The sequence below is a fragment of the Eublepharis macularius genome, chromosome 1 (assembly GCF_028583425.1).
Source record: "Eublepharis macularius isolate TG4126 chromosome 1, MPM_Emac_v1.0, whole genome shotgun sequence".
Taxonomy (NCBI): Eukaryota; Metazoa; Chordata; class Lepidosauria; order Squamata; family Eublepharidae; genus Eublepharis; species Eublepharis macularius.
In genome coordinates, this window is record NC_072790.1 from 29342477 (window position 1) to 29361288 (window position 18812).

Genomic DNA, 18812 nt, shown 5'->3' on the forward strand with positions numbered 1-18812 from the left:
GCCAGTCACTGTCACCGAGTTTGTAATTTTCTTGATCATATTTGAATCCTATATAATTACATTTCATCCTCTGCTTCCTGCATTTCATCGCCCTTGGACTCTACTGTTTGTCTTTTTTTTCTTCATTACTTAGTATAATATTTAGCTTCAAAGCACTTCATCCCCATTATTTAGCAACAGCCCTGTAAGGTAGGTTGGCACTATTGTACCCAGGGCTTTTTTTCAGTGGGAACGCAGTGGAACGGAGTTCCGGAACCTCTTGAAAATGGTCACATGGCTGGTGGCCCCGCCCCCTGATCTCCAAACAGAGGAGAGTTTAGATGGCCCTCTCAACTTCCCTCTGTCTGGAGATCAGGGGGCGGGGCCACCAGCCATGTGACCATTTTCTCCGAGGGCAACTCACTGAGTTCCATCACCTCTTTTCCCAGAAAAAAAGCCCTGATTATACCCATGTTGCAGCTTGGGTTCGTTTCAGATGGGTAGCTATGTTGGTTTGCCGTAGATGACTGAGGTTCAAGTCCAGGAGGTAGCTTGACTCTCGAAGGCTTATATCCTGGAATCATTGGTTGGTTTTCAAGGTGCTACTCGACTTGAGCCTATGTCCAATGAAAGGTTTAATAGGGAAATCACAGGGAATTCCTTTAGCCACTAGCTCATCCTTGAGTAGTGCATTTATTTATTTATTTATGTTATTAATAGTCCACTGTTCTCAGGGCATATTATGCACTATATGTTAATCGATGCTTAAAATGTCCAGAGAGAGACTTGGGTTTGAATCCCCATTCTTTCATGAGGCTCATGTGGTGACCTTGGAACAGAATAGATGGCTGTGTGGATACTCAAACGAAAAAAAATCAGGTGTCTGACTTGGCAAGCTTAAGAAAATGCTCCCTGCGTGTGGCCACAGTGGGCAGTAGTTAGGGTTCCCAATCTCCAGGTGGTAGCTGGAGATATCCAGGGATTACAACTGATCTCCCGGCAATAGAGATCAGTTCCCCTGGAGAAAATGGGTATCTTGGAAGGTAAACTCTATGACATTATACCCAGTTGAGGTCCTGCCACTTCCCAAAGCCTGCCCTTTCTAGGCTGCCCCCCCCACCAAATTTCCAAGAATTTTCCAACTGGGAGCTGGCAACCCTAGCAGGAGGAGCAGTGGCTTTGCCCCTTTTCTGTTATTGGTCCCCAGAGACAACACAGAATGAGTCTGACATGCCGGCCATCTTCCTGCTTGGCAGAATTTTTATTTTATGTTTGCTCTTGGTAAACACATCCATGCAGAGGTCCGGTGGAGCAGAGGGTGACTAATACAGCACCAAAAGTACCTTTTAACTAGAATTTCTTCAACCTGTAACTTATTAAGTAGCATGATAGCCTGACCTTTCCTAGAATCTGAAATATTTGTTTTTGTCTGTATGTCCCCCCCACCCCGCAAATTCCCAAAACACCTACAGACAGTAAAGCCTAGGTGCTTAAACTTCAGTAACTCTGCACAGTGTGTTGGACTAATAATTTCAGCTAGAGCATTTTAAAACTCTATTTAACACCCTGCATCTGACCAAGAGAACTGTGATTCTCGAAACCTTATGCTACAGTAAAGTTGGTTAGTCTTAAAGGTGCTACTGGACTCTCTTCTATTTTGCTACTACAGACTAACGCGGCTAACTCCTCGGGAACACCCTTGAGCTCAAACTACAAACATACTGTGACTACCCCCTCCCCCTGGGGGGCTTTTCTTGCAACCAAAGTTTCCTCTGCAGGCAATGATTATTCTAGTTTTGTTAAAAAACCCAAACCTATGAAAATGGATGCATGATCGCTCTGGTCCCAATTTCCCGGCAGATGTTATTCTGTAATAGACACCACCGACCGCCAGGGGGCGCTGCCGCTCTCCTCGCCTTCCCCCCTATCCCGACCAGCCTCTCTCTTTTCTACGGCAGAGGCTCCCTCTCGGCCTAGGCGAGGAGCAATGGCGGCTGCGGCAGCACCGGCGGCAACGGCCTCAGGAGGCGGCGGGGAGCGGAGCAGCACCCGGGACCGCCTTCTGGCCGCGCTGGACGACTTGGAGCTTCTCGCCCGGTGGGTTCAGTCGCGGCCCTCAGCGGCCCTTCGGAGACGCTGAGGCAATCCCGGCAGGGAGTAGCTGTCCTTCCTGCGCATGCTCAGCGCTGCTTTCGCTCCTGTTTCTCAGCCGTCTTCTGTCCTCGGCAGAATGGCGCATGCGCGAAAGCTGCGAGTGTCTTGCTTTTGCCTCGCGTATTGTTGGGATACAGTTGTTAACCTTGGGGTGGAAATTCCTGGAGATTTGGGGTGGGGGGCCTGGGATGAGTCATGATGCTGCATACAGCCCACGCGTTGAAGCTGCCATTTCCTCCAGGGAAACTGATCTCTGGAATCTTGGAAATTAGTTGCAGTTTTGGGAGAGCTCTGTGCCCCGCCTGGAGGTTGGCCATGGACTTACCTTAGGCGACTAGAAGCCGAACCTTCGAACCAACAACGAAAAAAACTCTATATAACCCAAGACAAAATGTGCAGTTCAGGGTGTATTCAGTTCCAAAAGGACATGTGCGCACATCCAGTGTTCAAGGCATGCAAAAGTAATATTTGTAAAAAGTGACTGATGATAACCCTGTGAAAAGTAGTAGTCCTCTAGACCCCCTTTCTTCTTCCCTTCTCAATAAGAATGCCTGGTGCTCGGGAAAATATGTCCTGTCCCTTTAATAGTGGTGTAATGAGTGGAAATGGGCAGTTGGGAGTTTTTCATAGAATGAAGTTGCACTGGAAATCAAACTGGTTTGCAGGGGCGGGGGTCCTCAGCTCACCAGCAGGAGCATGCAACTTGCCTTTGTATCATGGGTATTGCAAGTATGGAGCTTCTGTTTATTACGGAGAAATTACAGGTACAAGTACGATTGACCTCTTTTCTTGTTACCAAACTTTGCTTCAGGGAGCTGATTGAAATGTTGGCAATTTCAAGGAACCAGAAACTTACACAACCTGGAGAAGAGACCCAGGTAGGCAAATTGTTTAAAGATCTTCAAAGGATATACTTACTATCTGATCAGTCTCTTGTTTATTTATTTATTTATTGTCATTTATAGTCTGCCTTTCTCACTGAGACTCAAGGCGGATTACATAGTGTGACATAAGTACACTCAGTGGCAAGGACAAGGGCAGGCATTTCCATACCGTGTCAAGAACATTTCCATAAACAATGTCATAGGGTAAATGAATACAAGATTACAAAGACATAGCATTAGCAAGGATCCGATATGGGGTTGGAAAATTGCTGAAACAGAACATAATCAGTTCTAGGACTGACATTAAACAACATGAAGCACAGGTAGTATATAGAAGTATATATTTAAAGCAACAGTAATATATAAGACAACATAATGGTGAAGTTTATGGTTCCTAATTCACTAGCAAAATATCTGAGACCCCCTCCCTACAATACTGCCCTCCTATCTGAGAAAAAAAACTTTTTGAATAATTCAGTTTTGCATAGTTTGCGGAAAGCCAGGAGGGTGGGGGCTCTCCTGGCCTCCTCAGGCAGGCCGTTCCATAGGGTAGGGGCTACCACAGAGAGAGCCTGTGTACGGGCTGCTGTTGATTTCGCCCATGTGCAGACTGGCACCTGCAAGAGACCCTGTTCAGATGAGCGAAGCTGCCATGGAGGAACATAGGGAGGGAGGCGGTCCCGTAGGTATGTCGGGCCGAGGCTGTGAAGAGCTTTGTATGTAATAACCAATATCTTGAATTGAGCACGGTAACTGACAGGTAGCCAATGGAGTGACTGTAGGATGGGAGTGATGTTCATGCTCCTGCTTGCTCCTGATAACAGTTGAGCTGCAGTATTTTGCACTAATTGGAGCCTCCTAGTTAACTTAGATGGGAGACCAATGTATAGGGCATTACAATAGTCAAGTTTTGATGTTACCATAGCTTGGATCCAGGTGGCCAGGTCGGCTGTGTCGAGATAAGAAGCCATCTTCCAGGCTAGGGTGAGATTGTAGTAAGCATTTTTTGCAGCTACCTTACTAGTCACGTCGGCCAAATCTCATAGTGCAGTAGATAATATCCCCGTACACTTTTGATTTCTCCTGATTAACTGAAGTGGCGTGTTACAATCATTTGTTGTCGGACAGATCCTGGACCTGCTGATTCAGAGAGACAAAGAGTTCCAGGAATTAATGAAACTGGCTCTTGAACAAGGCAAGATCCACCATGAGATGCAGCTCTTAGAAAAAGTGGTGGAGAAGAGGGACAGTGATATCCAACAGCTGCAAAAGCAGCTGAAAGAAGCAGAACATATACTGGTAAGCCCATCCGTAAACTGCTCCCACCTCAGGATACTCGCAGGCATTCGCACTTACTGAGTCAGCCATGCAAAGGGGATACTCAGTCACGGGGCTTTGGGGGGGGGGAAGAGGTGGTGGAACTCAGGACCGCACAATGACGTCACTTTGGGTGAGCTGGAACAAGGGGGGAGTTTTTTAAAGTTTAAATCACCCTCGGCGAAAATGGTCACGTGGCCAGTGGCCCCGCCCCCTGATCTCCAGACAGTGGGGAGTTTAGATTGCCCTCCGCCACATGGCGCGGAGGGCAATCTAAACTCCCCACTGTCTGGAGATCAGGGGGTGGGGCCACTGGCCACGTGACCATTTTCAAGAGGTGCTGGAACTCCATTCCACCACGTTCCAGCTGAAAAAAAGCCCTGATCAGTCAACTGAGAAAATCTTTAAATAAATAATGGTTTTATTCGCCTCCTGAATGCCTATAGTGATTCACATGTATCCATTACAGTTGCATGTGCCGCAACTTGCCCTTGTAAATATCCATCCTAAGTAACCCTTTCCCTAGCATCTGTAGCCCTCTCTTGAGAGAGCTCTCATTCCGTGCCTGCTCCCTTTCTGAATCCTTCATCTCTCTTACTTTTAGTCCCAGGATCTCCTCTCCTCTCTTAATTTCTTTAGTTATTTACTTCATCTATATCCAGCTTTTCTCACTGATAGGGATCCAAAGTGACTTACATTGTTCTGTTCTTCTTTTTTTTCCTCACAACAACCCTGTGAGGTGGGTTAGGCTGTCTGTGTTTGACTGCCAAACTTCCATGGCAGAGTAAGGATTCAAACCCAGGTCTCTCAGAACCTAGTGTGGCACTAACCACTGGCTTGTGTCTCCTCCGTACACATAATATTGTCTTCCATACACCTGTTTTCCTCTTGTGTTAGAAATAAGGCCTTATCTAGCCTTACCACCTTTTGGATATTGGTGTTACCACAGCAGTGCTACCTGGTGACCCTTCATTGCTACGGTTGCTACTATTAAAAACTCCAACCATAAAGGCTAGAAATGCACTTTGTTAACAAATGGACCATGACTTTTAAAGCTCCTCTCCAACTTCCAGACCTTTCAGGCAAAACTTTTAGTTCAGGTATAGTGACCAGAAGCCTGGCAAATTCCTTGTACAAACGTCTAATTGGCGTGTGTGTGTTTAAAGTGCCATCAAGTCACCTCTGACCTATGGTGACCCCTATGAACGAATGACCTTTAGTAAACCTCTGTTTACCAGTTAATTCACAGAAATATTGTTTTATAATTAGGCCACAGCTGTTTATCAAGCAAAAGAAAAACTGAAATCAATAGAAAAGGCAAGGAAGGGTGAGTATTTCTGTGTGATGAAATTTTAAAGCTGGGGCCCTGTTTCTCATGCGATCGGCTGGCCTCCTGTCTCATAGCTTCGCTCTGTAAATCAGCTGCTACAGATGAGCTAAGTGATAAGAAAACTAATATTTAAATGGCCACCAGTGAGGGAGGATTATTTGGTGATTAGTATGTTTGCGTCCTTGTGACTGCCACTGACACTGTCATATGACTTGATCATGAAGGAGCTAGGGTATGTGCAACATCTTTCCAATTGTAGCTCAAATCCTAGGGATTATTTCCCCACCGTTTTCCATTATCCATTTTTAAATCATTGAAGTAACTGCTGGAGAGCAAGGAAAAGGCATCGACTTTTTCAGCACACCTTGATGGCATGGCTTGAAGAGAACAATACATTTTAGAATGCACTGTGAATTCTTCTATGGTTTCTTTACTGCTTCTGCATTAGGAACATCTAAAGTGAGGTGTCTATTTTTGTACAAATTTTCTTCGAAATAAGTCCCACTAAATTCAGTAAGTGGGCACAGGATTGCAATCTTTATTGCATCAGGCATATAAAATTTTTCCTAAAGATATTTTAAAATGACTATGTGTGAAACTCATCTGTTTTTAGAGGGGGTGGTATTTAGAACGCCTAAATGGGGACTCACTATAGTGTCGCTTTTTATCTCTTTACTGAGGCAGAAATGCTCTTTCTTGAGGTCCAGCCAGCCTAGAACAAAAGCCTTGTTAGTTTCCCCCCTTCAGTTTAAGGGCCTTGGAGCAGAATGAGGGTGTGCTATGGTTCCATGGTATAAAGGCAGCATACATGCACTAACCCCTTCTTATTTTGGGTGGGAGGAGAGGGTTGCTTCTTTTGGAGAGGAGAGTTACATTTTTCAGCACACCTTCATCGGCCTCTTTTGGTGAATGGCTCCATTGCATTTTTCTCTTTAGCATGGGGCCATCTGTATTAAAGGGCAATAGTACACATGAGTTACTCTGCTGGATTAGACCAATGATCTATTGAGTCCAGCATTCTGACCTACACAGTGTCCTACCAGATGTCCAACAAACTGGTAATCAACAGCAAGGCCTTCCCTTGATGCTGTCTTCTTGTACTGGTATTCAGAAGTTTACTGCCTCTGTATGTGGTCCTCTGAGAGAGCCGCCCATGCAGGAGAACCGTCTTTTGCAAACCTAATGCATTATAATCATTCAGACTTTCCCCTCCCTTAGGGTCTGTTTCCTCTGAAGAAATCATTAAATATGCTCACAGAATTAGTGCCAGTAATGCTGTTTGTGCTCCTCTCACGTGGGTGCCAGGTAAGGAATAAATATCATCGATCAGTATTTTCACCGTTAATTGGGTCTGTGTTTTGTTAAATCTTATAGAATGTTTGTTGTGTAACTGTCTTGCGTGCATGACACCCATAAACGAGAATTCCTAATGTGCCATTCGAGGGAACGGTTACAAGCAGGGATTTTTTTCAGCTGGAATGCAGTGGAATGGAGTTCTGGAACTTCTTGAAAATGGTCACATGGGCGGTGGCCCCGCCCCCTGATCTCCAGACAGAGGGGAGTTTAGATTGCCCTCCAGGCGGAGGGCAATCTAAACTCCCCTCTTTCTGGAGATCAGGGGGCGGTGCCACCAGCCATGTGACCATTTTCTCCGAGGGCAACCCACTGAGTTCCACCACCTCTTTCTCCAGAAAAAAAGCCTTGGTTACAAGTCTTGCTGCCACAGTGAGATGTGCTTTGGCAAGCACTTACAGTCAGGCTGTGAATAATGCTTTGTTTCATTTTCCAGCAAAGAAAAAAGAGGGGGGGGGGGCGGGGGGAAGAAACTTCAACCCAGAGGGAACTGGGTAACCAGAAAGGCTGAAAGAACAAAAGAAAGGGGGAAAAACTTATACATGCAAGAGCCAAGACCAATGCCAAAAACACAAAAATATAAGTACCAAAAGCTTCAATACAATTTCAAGAATGAAATCTGTATGATTAAAGCAATATCACTCTGGTGCCATATATATAAGTACCTTCCCCTAGTGTAGAAATTCTTGAACAATTGCACCCATACATATAGGGATGTCATACATTTACAGGCATCTTAAAAATGCCTGGCCAACCACTGAATAAACACAAAAAAGATGTAGATACTCGTGGAGTGAGTACGACTCACTTCCCCATTCAAATAGAACAGGACTACCAAAGACACGTTGGTGTAGATGATAATTTTTCAGTAGTCCAGATGTCTTAAGTTCTCTATAAGCCAGGATAAATACAGTTCTCTATAAGCCAGGTCAGGATAAATTATATCAAAAATGGTATGTATAGCCATAAAGATACTTCTGGATTCCTTGTGGCTATACTGTGAGTATCTACATGTGTTCTGGGTTTATTCAGTGCTTGGGCAGGCATTCTCTAATATATGGTGTGTCTAAAACAAATAAAGACCACCGAGGAAAGCTTCACGGCTGAAACACATTTAGTTATGTGTGTATAATGATGTATATAATAGTCCCTGGTCATTTTAAAGATGCCTGTATGACATCCCCGTGTATATGGATGCAGTAGTTCAAGGATTTCTACACTAGGGGAACGTACTTATATATACGGAACCAGAGTGATAATATTTGAATTCTTGGAATTTTATTGAAGACCCTGTTTCCTTTTCCATCAGCATGTTACTAGCTTCCGCTCTGGCCAAAATCAGGGAAGCAAGCTTGACAGCCATTCCAGAGGGGAGAATCCTCCTGGTTTCCGGATCTGCCTTAGTCCAGAGAGCGAGGTCTGTTGGCTGCTTCTGTGCTTTAAGCCCAGAGGGAAGCCAGCCGATCTCCCACCTAAGGCTCCTAAAGAGCCAGGGAGCAGATTGCCCTGTCTGCTTTGAAGCCCCTACCCCCCACCTGGAAAACAGCACTCCGTGGCTTGCAGCCCAGGAGACAGAGGTATTTTTTTCCCAGTCATTCTGGGGTGAGACCGTTTTAACTTCTGGGCAGGCACTTCCTCTTCATAAATAACAGATGGGTTTCTTCCAAAAAAAAAAAGGAGAAGGGATTTCCTTCAGCTCTGACCCACCCTTGCCTGGTTTCTTGTGTTCTTCTATCACAGCATGCATTACACTAGTTTCTTAGTCCTTTTTCTTCTCTCCCTCCCTTTCCACTGCTGGCAGGCCCAGTCAAAATCAGTCAGGTAAGAGTAGGGGAGAGATACAGCTGAGGAGGGGAGAAGGAGGCAGCCTGTAAAGGCAGAAATGGAAAGAGAGGACTATAGCTGTGTGTAGAAAGGAAAGATAGGAGAGAGAGATTCCTGATCGTCAATTTGTTATAAGGAGGAGGCTAATTTGAGGGAGGATCAGGGTAGGATAGGGAAGTAGGCCAAGGCCCCTCCCATTCATTGAAATGAACTACCCGGAGGTCCCATGGCTGCCCGTTGCAATGCCCGTATCTGGCTTCTGTTTTGGCAGTTCTGACTGATGGTACTTGAGTGGGTGAATTTCACCCTAGGCTTTCAGTTGCTGATTTCTGCGACATTCAGGCAGACAGTGAAGGGAGGCGGGGGGAGGGATGAGTTAAAAAGAAAACCAAAACAGGTGGAACTGGAGTGAGAGAAGAACGTACACAGACTTAGTTGTACTTAAGAAATAAAATCTGTGGTCCTGGTATATGTTGGTCCATCATGATGAATGTCCAGTGCCTTCCAGAGTAACCAAGGTTTTGTTTGCTTCCATTGATCATTATTGTATTTGGAGGGGGGGGGCGGTGTTCACTTTATTTTAGTAGATCCAGTTATGGCTCCAAACGTAGTATGTAAATTATTTGAATACATGGACTTCAAGCTAAACTAGGAACTCAGCAGATACTTGTTACATTTTATAATCACTGTGCGTAGCAGAGGCACAAAATTAGCAGTGTACTGTATCTCCAGTTATGCTGTAGGATCATGTTCGTCAAATGGATTCGGTCTTTGTTGTGCCCATATATTAGGGCATTTCCATTTATAGAAGAGCAAGATTTGAGTCCAGTAGCAATTCAATTTTTTTTTCTTCTACTGCAGACCAACACAGCTACCCTACTATTTATAGTAAAGCAAATATCTCTGGTAACTGCACAGATGCATTTTATGTATACTGATTTTTGCTTTACTCCACTGGCAGGGATAGTGTAGAATGACATAACAAGCACGTGTTGTGTTCATGTGTGGACGGGTGTTAAAAGGAAAAGCCATCAGTAGACATGTTTTTTCATATGTGAATGTATATTTTTAAGGGGACCCACGGAGGCCATATCCAACCGATTTGGAGATGAGAAGCGGTCTCCTGGGTCAGATGAACAACCCATCAGCGAATGGAGTCAATGGACACTTACCAGGAGATGCGCTTGCAGCAGGCAGATTACCAGGTAACAGGAAACAGGAAACACAGGCCTTTTCCCGTCTTAGTAGTAGCTGAATGAGTGGAATGAATGCTGCCCATATGCTTGAAGAACAGTTAGCAGAGGCATATGGACTAAAAGGGGGTATTTTTTTTTATCTGTCTCCTTCCTGATGCCCTTTGAAAGAGCCAGGAAATAGAGATGGGGAACAGATTTTGAGAAGTGCCTGATTTACTGTCTCCTGGTAATTCCAGGTCAGGTATTGGTCTGGCATAGACAATAGCCCAGTCTCTAGACCATGCCTTGGCAATTGGGACAGCCTCATGAGCTCTCATACTGTTATCCTCCTTCCTTGGAGGAACTTGGCGTTGCGTCTGCACTGTTTCCCCCTTCCTGACAATAGTGAACCAGTCACTTCGCAAACTTGTTTGAACTAACTACGGTTAGCAAAAACGTCAGGATAATGTAATGCTAACCACAGTTATCTCCAAAACGGAGAGGGGGAGGGGAACAGGAAGTATCCTTGATAAGCCAATCCATGATTTGTTTCCTTCCTCCCACGTGCTGTCAGATAATGGATTTTGATGCTCGCTTTGAGTTGTTCAATGAAACATCTCATTTGGATTAAATATTTAGGATTTAATCCAGCCTAAGCAAAGCACTTCTCCTTAATTGTAATGAGAAAATGATGCAGATCTTTAAATCGCTTCCTTTGAAGTCAGAGGGGACCTGGCTGTGCTTAGCTTTTGCTGGCTTGTGCTTGATCTGGCTTGGCCAAAATGCCATGCACGCTTACAGCATGATTCTGCGAGTGCTCTGTTGGAAGAGAAGTCCTGTATTATTCAGTGAAAGGAAGCGCACTGAGGAATGTGCTGTTAATCAGTAACAGGCCTGCCTGAAAGCCACCCTTATGTTCTGTCTTTCCCTCAGATGTGCTCGCTCCTCAGTATCCTTGGCAGTCGACTGACATGTCCGTGAACATGCTGCCGCCTAACCACAGCAATGACTTTATGCTAGAACCTCCTGGGCATAATAAGGAGAATGAAGATGACGTGGAGGTCATGTCAACAGATTCCTCGAGCAGCAGCAGCGACTCCGATTAGGAACCGCACCCTGGTTTTGGACTAGCAAAAGCAGACTGCGCTTGGAACCACATTAAATGTTTGTTCTGCCTTCCAACGGGAGCTGCAGTACTCGGTGAGAAGCAGCAGGGACAGTAGGGACTTTTTTTGTATTCCAATCATGGTTGATTTCTTAGAAGTGGAAGATAACAGGGCACACTTCCAGTGGCCCTGATGCTGAATTTATTAAATTGTCCATTAGATAAAGTTCTGGAAAAGGAAATGTAATGCGAACCAACTGGAATTTACAATTAAAAATCTACCATCACATTTTCCCTGATAGCACATGGAAAAAGGGGCTTAATATTAAAGTTTTTTAAACCTGCTATGATTATTTACTGTTAAGATTTAATTGCTGGTTTGTTATAGAGAGTATGAAAAGCTGTTGTGAACTCTATTACCAATTTAAGAGAAAAAGAATTAACTATCATTTCTACAATGCATTCTTAAGAACAGACTCACAGTCAAGCCCTATGATTTTCAACGACTGGCTTAAAGGTTCACTTTTTCATGCGGCTTATTTTTAGAAACGGTTCAGCCTTTACTTATTTTCATTTGCCGCTTACCGTATTCCTGTTTATAAATACCTGCAGTAATTTAGGTTAAACAAGGGTGCTGTGATAGAATGGTAGTAACCACACTTAAAGAGAGATTTCATCTTGCTTCAGTTGCTTTGGCAAAACTATACAAAAGGTGTAAAATCAGACGGTGCCACCTAACCTTTGACATGAGAGTGCACTCAAAGGACGGTGTGCATTTTAGAATTTCACTAGTAATTCTGCAAAATTAGAGATTTTAAGTTGGGTTCTCTTATACATAGTTTCAGGAAAGAGATGTCTGCCATTTGTGAGAATATGTATAGAAGTGCAATAGCAGTGAGTGGGTGAGCGAATTCAACCTTACTGTCCTTTTCTTAGACCCTACTTTAGGCTTGTCTCCTTTAGCTCACTTCTGTTAAGACAAAATGATAGAGGTTTTCTCATGCAAAGAAATAGGAGAGTGTTTTGCTTGCAGAGGAAAATGTAAAAGCAGAAGCAGTCAGTGAAACATACTTGGTTTTCCCCACTGTAGTTCCAATGGGAAAGCAAGAACTTATTAAGTTATCTTTGCTGGGTTGGGTTACCAAGTCCGTTCAGAACAGGACAACAGACAAATGTAAAACACTATACTGAGAAAAGGTATCCCACACTTAAAATACACCCAAAGCAAGCGGAAAATGATTTCAGTGTTGGGATGCTTCTCTGCAGCAGCTTTCCCTCCCCCACAATATGAAGCACTTTTGCTTAAATGCTGTCCTGCAGGTGACTGCTGCTGTGTGGCAACAACATGTTACACGAAATCCCTACTTGCTATAATGGAGTGAGTGAAAAGTCTGCTAAAACAGTTGCATTCTTCAACGGCACAGACCTCTGTGTGTGGCAGAGAGGGAAGCCAGCCGTCATCTAGAAAAAACTCAAGTTTGCAGGGATGGACTGGAGCTCTTTATTATATAAAAATAATTCTCTGTTACCACACACTTCCTATAGACTACAGTTATTCAACAGTTGGTTCTCTTTTGTTATATAAAGGTGACTTCCAGTGTAACCCACCAGGTGATTTAAGTCTTCTTTGAAAGGATTGTAACCTTGTTCCTTTAAGCTGCGTAAAGCCCAAAACAGTTGATCAGCTGAGGGGAACTCTTCCCATTTCACCCATTTCCAACCTACATGGCAGAGAGGGAAAAAAGGCATTGGTATGGTGTGAACTTTTACAATACACATCTAATCACGTGGAAAAGGAAAGGACAACTCCACCCCTCCTCCTGTCCTTGTGCCATCAAGAAACGGCTTGGTCTACCCTTCAGCATTGTAGAAGCATCTCTAATATTTTTCAGTTGTGGCAGAAGAAACGGAGTTTCAAAAACCTCAGTTCTCTTACAAAGAGTAAAAAAGATGCCTTTCTGCGGCAGCTAAGCTTACCTCAGCTGCTTTTATCAATAGTTTCCACAATAAATGCCTTTGGAGACACTGCCAGAGAAAGACTGCTCTATAGTTTTGATTTGAGGGTGACCTCAACTGGAACGCTAGGCAAACTTCAATTTATTAAGTAACATGAAACACCCTTTGACATCCCCCCCCCGCAAACCAATGATTTAAACAGGACAACTCAACATATTCTATACGTTCTGTGACTATATTTGCACAGAACGTCTAACAGTAGAAATGAGCAAGAGTCCAGTAGCACCTATAAGACTAACAACGTGGTAGGATATGAGCTTTCATGAGCCACAGCTCACTTCTTAAGATATTTGCACAATGCGCTTTAGAAGGGAGGCAGAACTGATGATACCATCAAGGATCAATTCCCAACAGAAAACACAAGAGGTACCTCTAAGAACTTTAGAGGTGCATTAAGTGACACTTGAGACCATGTAACAGTGTACAAAATGTACACGTTCATGCATGTGGTAAATTACGTTCCTCATAGGAGAAGTGGAGAACTAGTACCTTACATTAAACCTATGCAAAGAATGTAGATAAACTTCTTAATTCGACATTCGCTGGCAATTAATATAGTATCCTACTTTCATTTTTATCAGGCTCCAAGTTCCTTGGTTCCGATTCGTAATTGAAATCCACCTCTCCTTTCATTAGGATAGTGACATAGTGGTAGTTATCCTTCACGCTAATAGCATTTACAGTTGAAGCAAAGCGGATGTTGGTTAGGTGTAGAGCAGTTTCTTCCAAGGTTTCTCTCTCTGCGCATTCTGCCAAGGTTTCACTGGAAAGGTAAATGTGTATAAAAGTTAAACATTAAAAATCCGTGCTATGTAAAAAGCAGGAAAGGCAGCCTGGCTACTTGATGAAGCACGGGGAAAGCCAAACATTAACCAACCAGCATGCAGCATTGCGAGTGGGGTGGCAAAATGGTACTAAAAGATGGTTCCTTGGGATGTATTTGAGAGAAGCATGGAGTTAGTGTGAGGCAGGTTTACTAAGTTAAAGGCAGTACAAGTCGACCTGGGACTTGTATAGAAGATGCAAGCATCTACAGCTTCTCCCATCTTCTGCACAAATCTCAAAGGGAGGGAAAGGAAATACAGTGCCCCACTTGCTAAAAAGAGAATATATCCGATGTGTACAGGCAGCAGTTACTGGAGAGGAGTTGGTGAGACTCTGCATCTGAATTCAGCAGCAGAGGGATTCCGTACAACAGTGATTCTCAGTGTCTCAGGAACTACATCTGGCGGTTTGACATGCTGCCTGTGGCTCTTCTTGGCACTGTTCGCCAATGTGGCACCTGTTCTACATTTCAGGAAAGCAGGCAATGCCCTTGCCCTGTGGGGCTTTTGGTTAAGCAGATTCTTCCCAAATTGAAAAGGCCACTGCAAGAGGAATGGGTAATCTGTGAATCTCCCTGAGGTCCAGGTCTCACACCAGAGATGGAAGTAAACATGGCTCTTTTGGTTGATGGTTATTCCGAACATGGTTCTCTACAAGTCACAGACTTGAGCACCACTGCTGTACAAGAAGATATGGATGGAATGTGCAAAAGAGGATGCATACTCTGCGTTCTCTGTTTGTATATTGTTCTGTAGAATGGGCAGAAGGTAGCGCATAAGAGACCAGAGCAGCACTCACCGGGGGGGAAGGAATGCTTCCTCTGCTATGTTCCTCCTCTGCCTGGGCACATTTAATGCCTCCTGGCTTCACAATGTGCACATTGTTTGAGTAGTTACATAAGATGATGTCCTGTAAGGCAGGGGACCAGGAGAACACAAATCGGGGTGAGATACCTCTCAGAAAGGGAGAGAAGGCACAGAGCTGGACAGCGTCAAGATTCGAGTCCCGTAACACCTTAAAAGGTCAACAAGATTTTCTGGGTATAAGCTTTTGAGAGTCAGAGGTCCCGTTATTTTTGATGAAGGGAGCTTTGACTCTCGAAAGCTTATACCCTGAAATCTTGTGGATCTTTTAAGGTGCTACTAGACTCGAATCTTGCTGTTCTGTTGCAGACCAGCATGGCCACTCACCTGAAATACACTGAAGAGCATGGCAGAGGAAAAATAGCACTGGTAAGCCGCAAGTATTAATTTAACAGAAAAGGGCAAGGGACCAAGGGTGGAAATGACTGTTGTTGTGCAGTCTACCCTCTCATGCAATATTGTATACAAAACCCTGATCTGGAAATTGATTTTGAGGCAAATATAGAATATGCAAGTACATAACATGATTGGAAAACTGTTTTCAAGTTACCAAGGTTTTTTTTTACTACAGAAATACAGGAGAAAGGTCTTGTGTACATGCAACAAAAGTTTTGAAAGGTAGTTAAGATAAAGTCAGTGGGGCAAGTCATACAGTGCCATGCCGGGAGACTAAATTATGGTGAATCTTAGCCAGCACACAGCTTGTCCCATTTGTACTTGCTGGATTTTCCTCCTTGCATAACTGTTAGTGGTGCAGTGTTGTGGTGAGAAAACCCTACAGAATTCAGCAGGACTTGGCATCTGCATAAACATGCATTAGAATCTCACTGTACAGCTATAGGAATCCTGCCCTATTTTACTTTTGGCACATCCAGAACAGGCAATACTAGATATCCAGAGAGTAATGCTACCTTGGCTGGCTAACCCCCTTAACTAGCTCTGAAGAAAAGTGGTTTACTGAAATAAGCATTGTAAAACTTCATGTGCAGACTGAAGAATGCAGCAGCTATTCTAGCAATGAGCTAAAAATGTACATAGGGATTCTTCTAAACATAGAAGTATCTGCAGTCCATATTTTGCCTCTTCTGGAATGTAAACACATCAAAGAAGACCAGTTGAAGGATGATGTCCTTGTTCATACAATATCCCCTCTTCCTGTTGGCTTCCCATGCTAATCTGCAGAGAAAGGGCAGAAATGCCACCAGACACAGCAAACTGGGCTGGAGTCCGCTGAGGACAGTGCAATCCTATGCAGAGTTACTCCAGCCAAACCCATTAAAATCAGTGGTCTTAGACTGGAGTAACTCTCCATAGGATTGCAGTGTGAAACAATATACTTAGTTCTCCTATTCCCATTTTTGGAGAGAATACCCTGCCTGCCTTGACCAGGAGTTCCGGAGGAGATGTACTAAAACGAATGACAAGAACAGCCATTGTAAACAATGGTTGCTGGGGGACGTAAGGGGAATTGACAGCTTGCGGCCTTTGTCACGTAGGCGACTTTTTTTTGCGGTTGCTCTACCGGCAATGGACAGAAAGAAATCATTTGGTGCCAGTCTCCTTTATAGGGTTGCCAACTCTGGCTTGGGGAATTCCTGGAAATTGGGGGTGGAGCCTGGGGAGGGCAGGGTTGGGGGAGGGGAAGGGTATAATGCGGGGATGTCAATCTCCTGGAATTACAACTGATATCCACATGTCAGAGATCAGGGCAAATGGCTGCTTTGGAAGGTGGGCTCTATGGCAGAATACCCTGCTGAACTCCTATCCCACTGTCCCCACGCTCCACCCCTAAAATCTCCAGATATTTTTCAACCTCGAGTTGGCAACCCTATAACACAATGCCATAGAGTCCAACTTCCTTTTAAAAATACTTATTTTATTAATGAGAGTGTGTGCGGCCCCCTCAAGTCATAACTGACTTATGGCAACCCCTGGTGGGGTTTTCATGGCCAGAAACTAACAGAGGTAGTTTGCCACTGCCTGCCTCTGCAACCCTGGTCTTTGTTGGAGGTCTCCCATCCAATTACTAACCAAGGCTGATCCTGCTTAGCTTCTGAGATCTGATGAGATCAGGCTCACCTGGGCTATGCAAGCCAGGGTTTTCATAAGATTAAAATCCCAATAAAAGGGCAGAGAAAAGAGAAATTAAAGAAAAAAGAATAGAGAGGAAAAAAAGAGAAAAGAACGATAATTAAAGCAAGAAAAAACAAAGAAAAATAATACATATTTCATTTTCAATTTCCTCCACAACACCTATCATATCTTTACACACATTATACTTGTAGTTTTAATACCTCTAAAATTTACCATTTCAATACTGGCCCCCTTCTATTTATTTTTCCCAAGTCCAACTTCCAAAGCAGCCATTTTCTCCAGGGGAACGGATCTCTCTAAATCTAGAGAGCAGCTGTGATTCCGGGAGCTCTGGAGGTTGGCAACCCCACGTGAGCAGGCCCCGGGCGCCCTCCTACCCGAACTCCAGGTGTCCCCCGGGGAGCTGGAAAGTGCCGCCGCCGACGGCGCCTCTCCTCCGGCCCAGCAGGACGGAGCCAGGGTGGGCCCGGCTGGTCACCACCACCCCCACGCCGACGCCGGGCCGTTGCCGGCAAGCCATGCCGCCCTCCGAGGCCCGCCTGGGCTTGGCGGGCGCGAACCGGTGCCTGAGGAGAAGCTCTCCCGGCCGCCTCACGTTCGGACGGCGCCTGTCAGCCTCGCCCCGGAAGGGAGCGCTAGAGGCCGGGCGCCGCTGAACTGCGCTAGCCGCGCAATGAGGCGGCCTTGCCAGCCCCCTCCATGCCCTTGGCCCGACAGGCAGTGGAGGAAAGACCCGTGTCAGACTAGGGGAGACCCATACGATGGAGGATTAAGGGGATAAGGTTTTGGGTGTGCCCCCCTCCAAATCCCTATAAAGTAAATGCTTCCCCCCCCTTAATTTTTGTTTGAAAAGAAAAAAAATAGGAGGGGGAATATTAAAATAAGCCTCCTACACAATAGAAATAAAAATAGAACCACAATAGGGAGAAACCGACACCTCCATCCATAAAAGGTTCCCAAATATCTAACTTTTTTTTTGTGCTTAAGATCCATATTGGTAACAGGTATGGCGTTTACAGTGCAATCCTAAACAGTTACTCAAGCCTGAGCCCATTGATTTCAATGGGCTTAGACTGGAGTACCTCTTTTTAGGATTGCACTCTTATCCCAATGCATTGGCAAAACTGGGTGAACGAAGTCTTCACCCGTTCCTGAGACTCTGCATCTCCTATTTATTAACCAACAACATCACAGATTTATAAACAAATATTGTAGGTTTTGTGTTTTGCACAGATTTGATGAGAGCTTCTAAACGTTTATTTATTTTATTTATAACCCGCTCTCCCTGCAAGTGGGCTCAGAGCAGGTAACATCAATCAATAAAATCACAGTAAAATACGTTAATACATATGCATATTTAAATACATTAAAACATGAAAAATCAGTGCATAAAAATCATTGCAAGAGGCAGCAATTCTTCACAACAGCCCATAAGCCAAACCCAACCTAGTACATCCCATGGGATGGGTGATGGCATATATAATAGGTGAGTCGGCAGACAATTGAGAGGGCTACATTTCCCACTCAGCAGGAGACTGGCAAAAAAAGAGCTCCCCCAGCCCAACCTCAACCATATGCCTGGTGGAACATCTCTGTCTTGCAGGTCCAGAAAGATAATAAACACTGCTGAGCGTTTCTGCAGAGAGTTCCTCCAGGTGGGTGCCTGGACCAAAAAGGCCTGGGCCTCGGTTGAGGCCAGGTGAGCATCCTTGGGGCTAGGGATCGCCACCAATTGTTTATCAGCTGATCTGCATATCCTCCAGGGAACATAAAAGTGGGGGAGACTCTAAAACAGTCAATGCTGCAGGGTTTTATTTGGATACCAACAGTTGTAAATATTACCATTCAGCTGAGAGCTGCAGTAGCACAGTGGTTAAAATTGGCATCTTTCCT

General features: G+C 44.6%; 2 protein-coding genes across 2 annotated transcripts; one reads left to right on the top strand and one right to left on the bottom strand.

Annotated features, from left to right (window-relative positions):
• Window positions 1–1918: 1918 nt before the first annotated feature.
• Window positions 1919–11466, top strand: MED4 (mediator complex subunit 4). Its single transcript, XM_054972588.1, has 7 exons — window positions 1919–2076; window positions 2945–3011; window positions 4146–4316; window positions 5604–5661; window positions 6883–6969; window positions 9915–10046; window positions 10950–11466. Exons 1-7 carry the CDS (start codon window positions 1967–1969, stop codon window positions 11120–11122), a joined length of 798 nt encoding a protein of 265 aa, XP_054828563.1. The 5' UTR covers window positions 1919–1966; the 3' UTR covers window positions 11123–11466.
• A 1152-nt stretch (window positions 11467–12618) lies between these two features.
• On the bottom strand, window positions 12619–17527 carry NUDT15 (nudix hydrolase 15). Its single transcript, XM_054986900.1, has 3 exons — window positions 17297–17527; window positions 13704–13900; window positions 12619–12842 (listed from the first exon to the last, which is right to left on the bottom strand). Exons 1-3 carry the CDS (start codon window positions 17437–17439, stop codon window positions 12661–12663), a joined length of 522 nt encoding a protein of 173 aa, XP_054842875.1. The 5' UTR covers window positions 17440–17527; the 3' UTR covers window positions 12619–12660.
• Between the last annotated feature and the right edge of the window lie 1285 nt (window positions 17528–18812).

Coding starts and splice junctions, on each gene's coding strand:
- MED4 (XM_054972588.1), top strand. CDS start 1,967: ATGGCGGCTGCGGCAGCACCGGCGGCAACGGCCTCAGGAGGCGGCGGG. Junction 4,317..5,603: donor AAGAAGCAGAACATATACTG/GTAAGCCCATCC, acceptor TTTTATAATTAG/GCCACAGCTGTTTATCAAGC. Junction 6,970..9,914: donor TCCTCTCACGTGGGTGCCAG/GTAAGGAATAAA, acceptor TATATTTTTAAG/GGGACCCACGGAGGCCATAT.
- NUDT15 (XM_054986900.1), bottom strand. CDS start 17,439: ATGGCTTGCCGGCAACGGCCCGGCGTCGGCGTGGGGGTGGTGGTGACC. Junction 13,901..17,296: donor GGGGGACACCTGGAGTTCGG/GTAGGAGGGCGC, acceptor TTACCTTTCCAG/TGAAACCTTGGCAGAATGCG. Junction 12,843..13,703: donor GGAGCCTGATAAAAATGAAA/GTAGGATACTAT, acceptor TCTGCCATGTAG/GTTGGAAATGGGTGAAATGG.